Raw genomic sequence first — 15,253 nt, 5'->3', positions numbered from 1 at the left:
ATACCTGGATTCAAACACAAGTGATCAGCCCTTCCTTTCAAACAAAGAGTCAACATTTGTGTGGAGGCAAACGTTTTTTGCCAGATGTTGCAGATGCTTTACAAAACTTGAAAATGAAGTGAAATTGTTGCGTCTTGGTGATGGTGAAGTGTTGTTTTGCAAAGATATTTGTGATGCAAGTGAAATAGATTGAATTAACAATATGGAAGGAGTCAATGACCAACGAAATGTTTTGTGATTCTTGCAGGATGACGGTGTATGCCTAAGGAAATTGGATTACCAAAGTTATGGTTTGAATACTTGTATTGATGTTTACTTGTAGTGATTGATTGTTTACTTATACTTGTATTGATGTTTACTTGTAGTGATTTATTGTTTACTTAAATTGATGTTTAGATTAATGGTTAATATAAACATAAAACAAAAAGATGAGGGATTGTGGTAGAATAAATCTTTATACTATGTAACTAGTTATGAGATTGGTGAGTGAACCAATAGGTGGTCGTAAGAATGTTAGGAATGTATCTCGCTCTGTTAAAGCTGGGAGTCCGTTGTCCACCTCCTGTACAGCCCCGGGCTAGAGCACCCTCCTATTGTGAGGTAAATGGAACTCACAGCAGGAGGGGAGCGAGTTGGTGCCAGCAGGGCGATTGTGGATGACCAAGGAGCTTCAGCGCACGGAGGATTAACTTTTAGCGCACAGGGGATTAACTCCAATTTATCCATATAAACCAGAGCAAACTTTGAGTCAAGACACTTGTCATCAGAAGCTCTGCCCGATGGAATGAACGCGTACCATGAGTACGGCGCTGCGGAGAAGACATCGGCCAAGGAAGAGGGACTATGCGGATAGAGTTATCTGGTCCATTGAGTTAAACGGTAGTTATTTGGTATTGGAATGAAGTGAACAACCAGTTAATAAAGTCTAGACCTGTTGTAAAACCTGTTTCCGGTCATTGGAGTCTTGAGTCCCAAACACACCTCCACGACACTCCCCAGGTAAAGTTGGGCATTGTGGCATCCACCGGGGGGACGTGGTCTTTAGCGGGACCCAGGGTTTGTAGAAATGTTTTTTTGAATTTTATTAAAGTTTTGTGGTTATGGTAGACTTTGTGTGTTGACCATTTTCTACCCGCCCCAGGAATTGACGGAGGACTCAACGGTGTAAATATGTGAATTGTTGCTTAAGGGGTGTAGAATGGTAAAGAGAACAGCTAAGTTAGCGATGGTTCGCTTCCCACAACCCCGCCTAATTTATTTCATAGGCTAATTTGTGTGAGTCGGTAAGTGTTAAGGCTGGAACGGTAACGCCTGCATTGAACCTTGCAGGAGCTACAGTTCCAGGGGTGGGAGGGAGCTGTGTTATGTGTATGGGGCTAGGTAATGAAATACCTTAGTTAAGGTAGAATTGTATAGGGTAATGTGCTCTGAATGTCGCAAAGAAGAAACCTTCCTATATTTAAGTCAGGTCCAGATGTGGTGGAAGTGTTATGTGTCTCCATGGTGAGGGGTGGGGCGATGCTAATTAGTTAGGGTATTAGGGTAAATTTACTATGTGCAAATGCCTCTGTAGTTCTCCCTTTGTTCTTATGACACTTACACAACCAGCCACGCGATCAGCACCGAAATTTAATTACGCAATCGGATCCGGACACTACTACTGACACCACCCAGTGAATCTTCTCGATGGGCGCCAAATGTGGCCGTGAGGCCACGTCCTGAAGAACAATGAGGTGAGCAAGTGACGCTCGGTGATTGGACCATGTGTGACGTCAGAGAGAAAGTTCGAGACCGAGGAGTAAAAAGGCAGGGCATCGCCATTTTTTTTTCTCTGTCTCTGTCTGTCTATTAATGTCTCTGTCTCTGTCTGTCTATTCATGTCTCTGTCTGTCTATTAATGTCTCTGTCTCTGTCTGTCTCTGTCTCTCTCTCTGTCCTGTGTTTCATCGCAAGCAGTCACATTCTCTCTTGGTCTAGGCTCTGGGCTTGATCACGTGCAGTCACACTTCCCTGTCTCTCTCTGTTCCTAGCTGGTGGAAGTGGACGCATCTATCTATCTATCTCTATCTCTATCTCTCTCTCTCTGGTTTGGTGAAAGCGGTCACGCCATTGTTCTCTCTCTCTCCCTGGGCCATCGGGGGAGGAGCGATTTTGGCTACCTCACGGAGACCGGCTGGTTGCAGCACGACATCACACCCTTGGGCGTTTTCCCGTGCAGGACCTGGGACCCAGTTGACAACCATCATGGTTTGAGGGTCGTGTGAGGGAGATCAGAGCTGAGTACCAGTCAACGCACCACACTACACATTAATTTTTACATTCATTTAATTCTCCCTGTGTCATGTAATCGAGTCTGAATGGAGGGTCCCTCATTCAGAAATTTTGTTTTACCTTTTCATTGTATTGCATATATTTTCATTAAACCCATTATTTGTTACATTTTCAATTCCTTGTCTTTTGCGTTTATTTGTCTGTGGGGATCGGATAACCCCAGTCGAGTCCGGCCGTGCAGGTAAGCCCTTGCTACCTTCCATCCCCCGCGAGTGCACAAGTTACCGCCATAGTTGGGTAAAACACCTCAGAGTTAAAGCTCGTTTGGTCCAGTGCCGTATATTAACAGAGTCTGGCCAGCCTTTGATCTGCTCAACTACCGCCGTGATTGGTCGAGCCTGCGTCACGTGGTTTACAGGCGCCATTTTGCATACCACCTCAGCCGAGCAGCTTTCCCGCTGCACCCATTCAGTGCCATTGCTTCGTATCGTTGCATATTTCATTTGAGTAATATTTCAATAAAATCAACGAATATGGTGTGTTGTGCCGCTTGGGGATGTTCTGTTAGACCAGGACAAGGTCGTATAATGCACAGATTTCCTCGAGACAAGGAACGAAGTGCTATTTGGGCGGTTAAAATACGCCGATTTGGATGGAATCCATCACCTTACTCATATTTATGTTCGGTAAGTGAAATCGCTTAATATATATTGGTTTCAAATCAAAAGTGACATGACATGTGTGTATTAGGTCTCTGGTGAGCTTAACATTTATATAGTCAACCATATATATATATATATATATATTATACTTATTCCCTGTAACATTTTTCGTGTACATATGCAGTGTATAGGGTATATATATATAAGGGATTATGTATTGTTACGGATACCGGCCCTAATTATGGTGGTTCTTGTTATCATGGTCGATTCTAGATGATGCTTATTGTGGTTAAAAGGGTTAAAAGCGCTCCTGGTAAAAGGTGGCTGGAAATCGGATCGTGACCCGGAAGAGATAGGGAGGGGGGGTAGAAGAAGCGGGGGAAGATCATAAGCAGACGTTTCTGATTGCAGCTCCAGACCGAGCAGTCACACGTACAGTACAAGGGAACTTTGCCTCCTTGAAAAGAGGTCCGCGCGATAGGAGACCGCCGGATTGCTGCGGAGCCTGCGTAGTCGGGTATCCTCACTGAGGTTGCCGAGTATCCTTACCTCCAAACCCGGGTGCGAGAGAAAGCCGTCCGCCATCTTCGCCACACGCACAACCGGCAGTGACCAGGTTTTTGTGTCGCGTCGGCCGGCGTTATTCTCCGGTGGTGTGCCGGGGACGGCTGTACAAGACAGTGGCTTTTGGAGGGTTATTGAGGAGACTCGCGGATTGAACCGCAACCGTGTACGTACCAGAAATCGTCTTTGGGAGGTTTCCCATTCTACCGCTATCGTGTTGGGGATTGGACCACGTGACCTGCGGGTTGGTTCGATCGTCTACACCTCCACTGATTGGAATCAGAGATTGATGCCACGATCGCTGGAGTGAATCAACGTCGCCTGGGAGGAGTACAGAGACATTGGGGAAAGGGCCGTGAGTTTGGGGGTTAAGGGACTCGATAAGGTGGTGCCACCTGTAGATAGGAATTATATGGTGAAGTGCTGTACTAATTGGGGTCGTGATTCCTGTGGGGGATTTATAATATATTGTGGTTTGTTCATAACCCTTGGTGTGGACTCGTTATTTATTGGCTTGTTTTCAACTAAGGACCACACATCTTTCTGCCGGGGACTTTCTCGGGGTTCGGAGGTTTACCGAGACCAGAGGGTAGGGGAGGACCCCATAACAGTATAATAACTGAAAATCAGGTATTATACATATTCCCTTATTATACATATACCCTGTAACATGCACTGTTTATATATGCTTATATATCAGGAAATACTTGTTTATGATGCAATATTTGTCACTGTTTGTGTCAGTTTCCTGAGTAAAGTGTTCTTTGAAAACGTAGCATTTTTGGGGGGAAAATAATACTGTTTCCAAATATTATATTGCCAAAAAAAGCAGTTAATTTGGATTGTTTCAATAGATAGGACTCTGCACAACGTTGTGGGTTGTGCTGCGATCGGCCGTGCCGCTTTTTGCGGCACGTGTGCAATAAATCGTGTGCCGCGACAGGCAAACAATTCGTGTGAATAAATGACGCCGCTTGCAGATTTTATTATTCCAATAACAAACAACACGTCACTTTTACTTGAATTAGTTGTTCCTCATTAAATCTGCGACCAAACAGTAATAACATCGATTCCCTCGTCACAGAACTACAGGATTGCCACAGCTGACATACATCTCGCAGTGCCAGCGCACGAAGTTATGTATGCAACATGGCGCCAGTATTTCTGTTGGCCAGACTCTCAATATACACGGCACTGGTTTGGTCATCTGTCGCCCTGAGGTCTTCACTACAGGGTAGACACATGACAAATGTGAATTTGCCGAAGAAGGCAAATTGATAATTTGGTCAAAAGGTCAAGGATGCATAAAATCGTCAATTTTTATCTGTTTGACCTGAAGTTTAAAATAATTTGCATATTGGGTCACTGGATTGGTTCATCAATCAAAAGCTAGAAGCTGATTGTTTTTGGGTTTTTTTTAGATCAAAAGGTCAAAGGTCAAGGTTGCATAGAATCATCCATTTTCATTGAATTGACCTGAATTTTAAAGAATTTGCATATTGCATCATTAAATTGGTTCACCAATCAAAAGCTAGATGCTGATAGGTTTTTTTTAGATCAAAAGGTCAAAGTTGCATAAAATCGTCCATTTTCATTGGACTGTCCTGAATTTTTTATAATTTGCATATTGGGTCACAGAAATGGTTTTGCATTCACGTGTGTGTGTGTGTGTGTGTGTGTGTGTGTGTGTGTGTGTGTGTGTGTGTGTGTGTGTGTGTGTGTGTGTGTGTGTATGTGTGTGTGTGGGGGGCCATAACCTTTTTACCATTTGATATTTTGTCATCAAATTTTCACCAAAGCATTATGAGAATATGGAGAAGCCAAATTAATAATTTGATCAAAAGGTCAAAGGTCAGCATCACATAAAATCATCACTTTTCATCCAATTGCCCTGACATTTTAAGAATTTACATGTTGGGTCAATTGAATGGTTATCTTCCCAAAGTAATAAAGATGGACAGTAGTTCAGAAGCGAAGTCAGGCTGGGTAGATTGAATGTGGGATCAATGTTGGGGTGGAGATGAGTTGAGGTGGTGGAGGTGATGCAGAGAAGGAGGTTGGAAGTATTGTGCGTGCAGGAGTCTCCTCGCTCTGTCTTCTCTGGAAAGGAGACAGAGCGAGGAGGTTGGTAGTTAGCTGTTAGAGCATACCATAAAAGCTGTTGTGACCCATGCACACAAGTGGGGATGGAAGGAGAAATGGTGTGGGAATAATAGTATCAGAAGAGATCAGCAAGCAGGTGGTGAGAGTGGAAAGATGGGAGGGTCGGATAATTATGGCATGGGTGGTGATACAGAGGCAAATGGTGTGTGCTATGTCAGTATATTGGCTACAAATGGGAAGGTCTAGGATGGATAATAAGGAATTCAGGGATGCGCTGGAGAGGTTGATGGGAATGGTTGACCTGGAGGTGATGCTGTGCATTGCGGGGGACTTTAACATGCGTGTGGGAATAGCGGAGCCAGGTGAAGTGGAATGTGTTGGTAAATTTGGTTGGGGAATGAGGAATAGAGTCAAGAGCTGGTGTAGCTGGTGGCAAGGAATGGGATGGCTGTAGCTCATTCATTCCTTCAAAAGTGGGAAAGCCACAAGATTACCTGTAGGAGTGGACAGTACAGAAGAGAACTGGATTTGGTGGTGGTAAGGAAGCAACAGCTGTGGAGGGTTAAGGATTACATGCCAGTGGTGGGTGAGCATGTTACCACCTAGCGTGAGCCTGTGGTATTTGTGGTACAAATAAAGAAAAGGAGCAAGGTTAAGAACAGGGGGTCTGAAGGTTATTAGGTGGGGAAAGTGTCGGGGAAATGTCGCTGCAGTGTACAGGAGAGGGTGAGAGCCAGGTATGAGCAACTTAGTGAAGACGTGGAAGAAGTATGGAGAGGCATTTAGGGGAATAGCAAAAGTGTTGTGTGGAAGAACATCATGAAAGGGTGCATCGTCGAGGGATAGAAACCAGGTATGGTGGACGGAGGAAGTAGTGGAGGCAGTTGGTGAAAAGAAGGAGGTTTGGAAGAAGATAGAGAAGATGAAGGATAGAGGGAGGCAACCGGATGTGGGGTTGCTGCCCCTGTATGAGCAAAATAAGGAAGCAGCAAGGTGGGCTGTGGATATAAGGCAAGGAATTATATGGAAGAGGATTGTGGGAGAAAGATGATCTATAAATTGGCTTGTGACAGGTATGAGGATAGCAAGGACATGAAGGGGGGTGGGGAGTAATTAAGGGATGGTGGCGGGAAGCAAGTGACAGAGAGGGGGCAGTATTGAAGGTATGGGAAGGATATTTCAAAGAGCTGCTGCACCGGGAGGGCTAGTCAGTTATGTGGAGGGGAAAGTGAAGTTGGTAGAGATCATGGAAGAGGAAGTGCGGACGGCACTGAAGAGGGTGAAAATGGGAAAGGCACAAGGCAGAGATGAGATGTGTACAGAGATGACAATTTCAGCGGTAGAAGTCGGAGTCAGGTGGACGAAGATGTTGTTGAATGTCTATATGAGAGATGGGTCAATTCCAGAGGGGTGGAGGACAAGGTTAATTGTGCCGTTGTGGAAGGGGAAGGGGATGTTCAAGATCTGGGGAAGTACAGGGGCATTCCTTAATGGACTCCTTAGTCATGTCATGAAGGTGCCGGAGAGGATTCTGGATGGGAGGATAAGGAAGTGTTGAGAAGGAGATTGGAGACAAGCAGCAGCGGTTTAGAAAGGGTAGGGGAATGACAGATGGGATGTTCGTGCTGAAACAGCTGGTGGCGAAGACATTGGAGGTGCATGGTGAAATGGCATTGGGAATTGTGGATCTGGAGAAGGCCTACGACACTCTCCTGAGAGAGATGGTGATGGCGACACTGAGATGGATGGGAGTGCCGGAAGCAGAAGTTAGGTTGGTGGAAGGGATGTACTAGTGGACGAAGGGAAGAGTTTGGTTGGTCCTGGGATGCAGCAGGAGCTCAGTGTGAACATCGGTTTGAGACAAGAAAGCGCTGTCAGCCCACTCCTGTTTATCATGGTGATGGATGCGAATGCGTGGAGGAGGGCGGAGGGTGTAATTTCAGACAGAAATATTTCAAGGACATTTAAAGGAAAGGTTCTGATGTCTTGCGTAACGCCGGCCTACCTTTACAGTCTGGATATGGTGGCACTGACAGAAAGACAACAACAGAGGCTGCAGGTTTGGGAGAACAACCCGGTCAGGAGGGTTGCAGGAGTGAAGAGAGTGGATAGAAGGAGAATGAATGAATTGAGAAAGGATATTGGTGTGCGGATGAGCTTGACGGGGAGATTGGTGAAATGTCGGCTGAGATGGGCTGGATACTTGGTGCGGATGGGGGTAGGGGGAAGAGAATGGCAAGGAGAACGGATAGGTTGAAGCAGCAAGATAGGAGGAAAAAGGTAGACCGCGGTTGAGATGGGAGGATTGTGTGAAGAGGTAAGGTGGGGTGTTTGGAGGGTGGAGGGAGTTGGCTGAGGACAGAGGGGGGTGGAGGAGTATCGTGGTCGAGACAGGGCAGGAGCTTGGCCTCATTGGAGCACACACCTTATAAAGGGAAGAGTGGGAGAAGAAGAAGAAGGGTCTAAAGGCAGGTGCTTCACAGGCAGCGCATTCCATCGCAAAGAGCACCATCGCTTAGATATTTGATGGACGTTAAGCAGGTTGTCCTGTATGCCAGCATTAGTCGATGGACGTTAAGCCGGTTGTCCTGTATGCCAGCATTAGTCGATGGACGTTAAAGACCCCACGGTGTCCTTCGTGAAGAGTGTGCGAGCCATCGCCGGCACCATGAACAAATTCCAAATCCTGCCCGGACTATTTAGTCAAACGGGAAGCCTGGCCAGCCGGTTCGTGAAAGACTTAGGACGAAAACTTCCATCCCGGGCGACCACTTAACATGTCGGGATTACTTTGGTCCCCTATAAAAGTACTAGAAGCTATCTATTGTGTCTCATATTACCACTACAAGCTACCGAACCGGTAGATCGTGTTTTACTGCAGCAAACAGCCTCATGTTTCCCAAACCCGCAGGTAAATCCTCGACATTAAGTTCTTTTGCCAAAGACAATTCAGTGACTGCTTGCTAAGGCAGGTGAGTTACCTGGTATCTGTTGTGTTGTCATACATACGATCGAAGGAATAACTATGCAGACTACGTTATCATCTCAGGAGTATTTGGTCGATGAGATTGTATGATTGCCATTCAAAAAGTTCCAAGAACAAGATACCCAATAAATGCCAACTTTTAGGGGTTTTTCAACATGTATGTAGTTCTATGTATATGATTAGTAATGGATTTTTTTTTCTAACTTTTCATATATACCTCTATGTTGGCAGGTGAAATGTTGCAGGTGTTGCACTATTGTGTGATTCTTGTTCCGAGAACTAGTTGAACGTTCCACGGTATGCACGTAGCAGTGAAATGATGCCCTTTCACAGTGTAAATGAACAATGGGTTCGTGTGGGTTCATGAAGAATGAAATATTGGGCATTGTTCACAGGCAGGTAGGAATTCGTGTAAATCCCGTATGCAAATCCCGTATGCAAATCCCGTATGCTTTGGGGGGAGGGAGGGAGGGAGAATGTGAAACAACTACATTCTTCAACCAAAGGGTGAATATGACTCACCGTAATGTGACGATGTCTTTGATGAAAACAGGTGAGTTTTAGTCGGTGCAAAAATCAAGTTTAATTCAAGACGAGCATACCTGAGCAGTTACGGAGTTACAGGGTGGTCTGAAAGTCGCTTTACCCCCTCCCATTTGCCAAACTCTTTCAATACACAGATTTTATTGTGGAGGACTTCCAATAATGGATCAATCATTGTGTCTATATGCGCTCATTCCTACTACTTACACCAAGGGGGGGAGTGTGAGGAATGTATCAGGGGTAAAGTGACTTTCAGGGTATCACAGGATGGAGTGGCGAACATGTGTGTGTGTGTGTGTGTGTGTGTGTGTGTGTGTGTGTGTGTGTGTGTGTGTGTGTGTGTGTGTGTGTGTGTGCGTGTGTGTGTGTGTGTGTGTCTGTGAATGAAAGAGAGGGATAGAATAGTAAGGAACAGAAATGAAAAATCCGAGATGTGTGTGTGTGTGTGTGTGTGTGTGTGTGTGTGTGTGTGTGTGTGTGTGTGTGTGTTTGTACAGAATGTGTTTGTGTACATACATAGTCATGCGAAAAAGTAAGTACACCTCATGTAAACTTTTGACTTTTCCAACATATTTCAACATACAGCTATTTTATCATCATTTCAAAAATATTGAGAGATAAAGGTGATATAATATAACAAATATCATGAAACATTTACATTTTGTAGTCCATTGTATAATTTAAATAAACATAAATGCAAATTTCGTATGTGGAAAAAGTAAGTACACCCCTACATTTATCACTACTTCAAATACCTAAAATTAGAATCAGGTGCACCAGCTGAGGTGCAAATGATTAGAACATCGTTAAGAGAGGATCTTGGAGGAACCTGTCTTATTTAAACCTCAGACATTTAGTTTGGTTTGCTCTTTGTTGTTGAAGTGTGTGGCGTCACCATGCCTAGATCAAAAGAGCTCTCTGTGGCCTTCAGAAAGAAGGTTATAGATGCCTACTTGTCTGGGAAGGGATTTAAAAAGATCTCCAAACAATTTGAAATCAATCATTCGACTGTCCGGAAGATCATCTACAAGTGGAGAAGATTCCAAGCAACTGCCAACTTGTTCAGGCCAGGCCGCCCCAGCAAGTTCAGCCCGAGAGCAGACCGCAAAATGCTGAAAGAAGTCTCGAAGAACCCCAGAATGTCATCATGGGACCTACAGGTAGCTCTTGCCACTGTTGATGTCAAAGTGCACGCGTCTACCATTAGAAAGAGGCTGCACAAATTTGATCTACATGGGAGGTGTGCCAGGAGGAAACGTTTGCTGTCCAGAAAGAACATCAGGGCAAGACTAAAGTTTGCCAATGAACACCGAGACAAAGACTAGCACTTCTGAAAGAATGTGCTCTGGACAGATGAGTCAAAGGTAGAGCTGATTGGCCACAGTACCAGAAGACATGTTTGGCGAAAACCAAAGACAGCATTTGACCACAAGAACCTGATACCAACTGTAAAGCATGGTGGTGGAAATATTATGGTTTGGGGCAGCTTTGCTGCATCAGGGCCTGGGCAGCTCACTATCATAGAATCCATTATGAATTATTCATTGTACCACAGGGTGCTTGAGGATAATGTGAGGACATCTGTCGGAAAGTTGAAGATCAACCTAAGGTGACTTCTTGCAACATGACAATGACCCTAAACGTACCAGTAAATCCACCAAGGAATGGCTGAAAAGAAAGAAATGGAGGGTTCTGGAACGGCCAAATCAAAGCCCGGATCTAAATCCCATTGAGATGTTGTGGGGGGATTTGAAACGAGCTGTGCATGCAAGAAACCCCTCAAACATCGCACAGCTGAAAGAATTCTGCATGGAGGAGTGGGCAAAAATTTCTCCCAGTTGATGTCAGAGACTGGTAGACAGTTACATGAAACGCCTACTTGAGGTTGTTCCTGCCAAAGGGGGCAATACTGTAGTGGTTACCTTATGCACATGTCGCGGTTACCTTATTCACTTATCCGCATGTGATGGTTACCATTACGATGGGTTTGTTCTAACCCACGCACACGAGCGTTTGGTTGTGTCGTCGTGACGCACGCGCGGCTGTTGGAGCCACGCCCTCCGAAGAGGGTGCTTGTTTTATATAAGCTGTTACGACTTCCATTCGTGGGCAGTTGCTGGAGATTTCTGTACAATAAACGACCTTTTGTACCCAAAGAAATGGCCTCTTCTTATCATCTTCGGCAACCGCTAAACTGGTGACCCCGTTGCCCCCGAACGTATTCGGGGGCCGAATGAACACGGCAGGATTGCGATCGCAATTTCTTCCACACTGGAGGGGCGAACCAGCTCCGGGACCCTCCGAAGGACGCCGTTACGGGGCGTTGGCGGCATGGCTACTTCGTCGCCTTCGCGCACACAGGCCGAGTACTGCTACTTCGTCGCCTCCGTGCTCACAGGCCGGGCACGGCTACTTCGTCGCCTTCGCGCACATAGGCCGAGCACCGCTGCTCGTCGCCTCCGCGCACACAGGCCGAGTACTGCTGCCCATCGCCTTCGCGCACACAGGCCGAGTACTGCTACTTCGTCGCCTCCGTGCATACAGGCCGAGTACTGCTGCTCGCCACTCCTACTACTGCTCCTACGGCGGATCCTGAGGCTGATGCTGCTGCACACCTCGTGGGCGCCGCCACGCCCCGTCCATCACTCCTGCAACTCCTACTACTGCTCCTACGACGGATCCCGAGGCTGATGCTGCTGCTCGCCACTCCCGCAATTCCTACTGCTGCACCTACAACTGCTACTGCTGCTCAGCACCCGCGGCCCAGCTCTGTTCCACCCGCGGCCCGGCTCTGTTCCACCCGTGGCCCGGCTCTGTTCCACCCGCGGCCCGGCTCGGTTCCACCCGCGGCCCGGCTCTGTTCCACCCGCGAACTACGTACACGCCCGTGGCGTGCCTTCTGGGGGGGGGGCGCATGTAGAGGTTACCTTATGCACATGTCGCGGTTACCTTATTCACTTATCCGCATGTGACGGTTACCATTACGATGGGTTTGTTCTAACCCACGCACACGGGCGTTTGGTTGTGTCGTCGTGACGCACGCGCGGCTGTTGGAGCCACGCCCTCCGAAGAGGGTGCTTGTTTTATATAAGCCATTACGACTTCCGTTCGTGGGCAGTTGCTGGAGATTTCTGTACAATAAACTACCTTTTGTACCCAACGAAATGGCCTCTTCTTATCGTCTTCGGCAACTGCTAAAATACCACCTATTAGAGCCAAGGGTGTACTTACTTTTTCCACATGCGAAATTTGCATTTATGTTTATTTAAATTATACAATGGACTACAAAATGTAAATGTTTCATGATATTTGTTATATTATATCACCTTTATCTATCAATATTGTTGAAATGAAGATCAAATAGCTATATGTTGAAATATGTTGGAAAAGTCAAAACTTTACATGAGGTGTACTTACTTTTTCACATGACTGTATGTGTGTACGTGTGTATGTGTGTGTACTTTTATATGTGTGTGTACATATATATATGGGTGTACGTGTGTATGTGTGTGTGTACATATATATGTGTGTACGTGTATATGTGTGTGTGTACTTTTATATGTGTGTGTGCAGAATGTGTTTGTGTACGTGTATATATATATGTGTGTGTGTGTGTGTGTGTGTGTGTGTGTGTGTGTGTGTGTGTGTGTGTGTGTGTGTGTGTGTGTGTGCGCGCACGTATATGTGTGTGAGTGGTGTTTGTGTCTGCGCACACCTATGTGTGTGTAATATATATATATATATATATATATATATATATATATATATATATATATATATATATATATATACAATATATATATATATATATATATATATATATATATACAATATATATATATATATATATACAATATATATATATATATACAATATATATATATATATACAATATATATATATATATACAATATATATATATATATACAATATATATACGTATATATATATATATATATATATATATATATATATATATGTATATATATATATATATATGTATATATATATATATATATATATATATATATATATATATATAATATATATATATGTGTGTGTGTGTGTGTGTGTGTGTTAAACTCCTAAACGGATCAACATGTAATAACTCCATGGATACGTCCAGATCTTGGAATGTCATGGCTACTTTTTTTCCCTGGGGGTCACCCCCAATTCCTGAGGAGGGCATTTCTCTTAACTCGTCTGTGGAAGAGTCTCAGACCTGGGAATGTCATGGAAATATTTTTGCGGAGAGGGGAAGGGAGGAGGTAACCCTCTTTGAGAGGAAGGGTTAACCCTCTCCCTGCAGGTGTGAGAAAGCTCTTTATATTGACTCCTGACCATTGATAACAACCCATTGAAAACGGCTATCCAGGTAGATAATAATTAAATATTAATCTCCCTCCCATAGCCCCCCCCCCCCATGCCCCTTCCCCCCACCCATTCCCTTGCTTAAGGCGAAGTGTGCAAGTCCTGAATCTCCACGAGAGGCACCATGAACCACCACACAAAGGGGCACGGTCCAATGGTCATTGAGCTTCGCACACCTTTTTACTTGCAAACAACGTATAATAATGTTTGTCCATTCCTATTTCGCACCTGGTGGTTTAAACAGCAAAAGTGAGAGAGGAAAGAGACGAGACTCACGGTGCTGCCCGCAGATCAGACTTTTGTGCCAAATAGTTGGACGGCACGTAACCTTTGCGATCGGTGCCCACCACCTGTGCCAACCACCACGAGTTTTTGGACCGGTCGATAATAGTTAGGCTCTCCCCGCGTCTGAAACCCAGATCTTCACTGGTACGAGGTTGGTAATCGAACATGGCGATGTAGATGTTCCATGGAGGTGGTACAGGTGGTGCAGGTGGTACCGAGACTTCCGGTTGATCAGGGGTGTAGTAGCAGCAGCAGCAGCACAATTTACCGAACTTATGCAGACAGGATCCCATGGCAACAAGTACGTCCTTCTGCGATAAGGACCAGGTAGCATCGGATGGACTATGATTCACTGGCCGGTCTTCCAACCAAGGAGGTTAGAATTGGTGTTGTTCCAGGTGCGAATGACAGCTGTTTCTCCGACGATTCGTATCTTTATAAAACCTTCTTTTTTCGTTTCTCCACCGTTGATACTTTTATTCCATGATTCGCTGGATGTTATTCGAACGTTTTGTCGCTTCTCCTCTCCGCAAGAAAGTTTCCGTGCGAAGCCGTGCAGTACCAGGTATCGTGTGCACTACAGGTATGTGATACGATTGGGTGCGCGTTGTTCCGCGTTCCACGTGGCTGACGCTCAGCCTACTCTTTAAATCCTTCAACACCAACAAACAGGTACTGTGGCTCCTCGGACACACCAACAAACTCAAGAGCAGGCTCCTCCTCCACACCAGAAAGCATGCGATGGCTCCTCCTACAAACCAGAAAGCATGCGATGGCTCCTCCCCCACACCAGCAAGCATGCGATGGCTCCTCCACACCAGCAAATGCACGATGGCCCCTCCTCCTCCACACCAGCAAACACACGATGGCTCCTCCTCCAAACCAGAAAGCATGCGATGGCTCCTCCTCCACACTAGCAAACACGATGGCTCCTCCTCCTCCACGCCAGCAAACACGATGGCTCCTCCTCCAAACCAGAAAGCATGCGATGGCTCCTCCTCCACACCAGCAAACACGATGGCTCCTCCACACCAGCAAATGCACGATGGCCCCTCCTCCTCCACACCAGCAAACACACGATGGCTCCTCCCCCACATCAGCAAGCACACGATGGCTCCTCCACACCAGCAAATGCACGATGGCCCCTCCTCCTCCACACCAGCAAACACATGATGGCTCCTCCTCCAAACCAGAAAGCATGCGATGGCTCCTCCTCCACCACACCAGTAAGCATGCGATGGCTCCTCCGCCACACCAGCAAACACGATGGCTCCTCCTCCTCCACAACAGAAAGCATGCGATGGCTCCTCCTCCACACCAGTAAACACGATGGCTCCTCCTCCTCCACACCAGAAAGCATGCGATGGCTCCTCTTTCACACCAGCAAACACGATGGCTCCTCATCCACACCAGCAAACACGATGGCTCCTCCTCCTCCACAACAGAAAGCATGCCATGGTTCCTCCTC

At 45.9% G+C, this 15,253-nt stretch overlaps 1 protein-coding gene across 1 annotated transcript in view; it reads right to left on the bottom strand.

Moving 5' to 3' along the window:
• LOC137439126 (tyrosine-protein kinase Src42A-like) overlaps positions 1 to 14,470 on the bottom strand; it is a 66,744-nt gene extending 52,274 nt beyond the window's left edge. Inside the window, exon 1 of the mRNA XM_068134838.2 lies at positions 13,777 to 14,470. Within this exon, the coding sequence (XP_067990939.2) occupies positions 13,777 to 14,078 (302 nt within the window). The 5' untranslated portion in view covers positions 14,079 to 14,470. The remainder of the gene's footprint in view (positions 1 to 13,776) is intronic.
• Positions 14,471 to 15,253: the final 783 nt, after the last annotated feature.

The sequence above is a fragment of the Myxine glutinosa genome, chromosome 13 (assembly GCF_964187855.1).
Source record: "Myxine glutinosa chromosome 13, kmMyxGlut1.1, whole genome shotgun sequence".
Classification (NCBI taxonomy): Eukaryota; Metazoa; Chordata; class Myxini; order Myxiniformes; family Myxinidae; genus Myxine; species Myxine glutinosa.
This window is presented reverse-complemented; position numbering and strand designations above follow the sequence as displayed.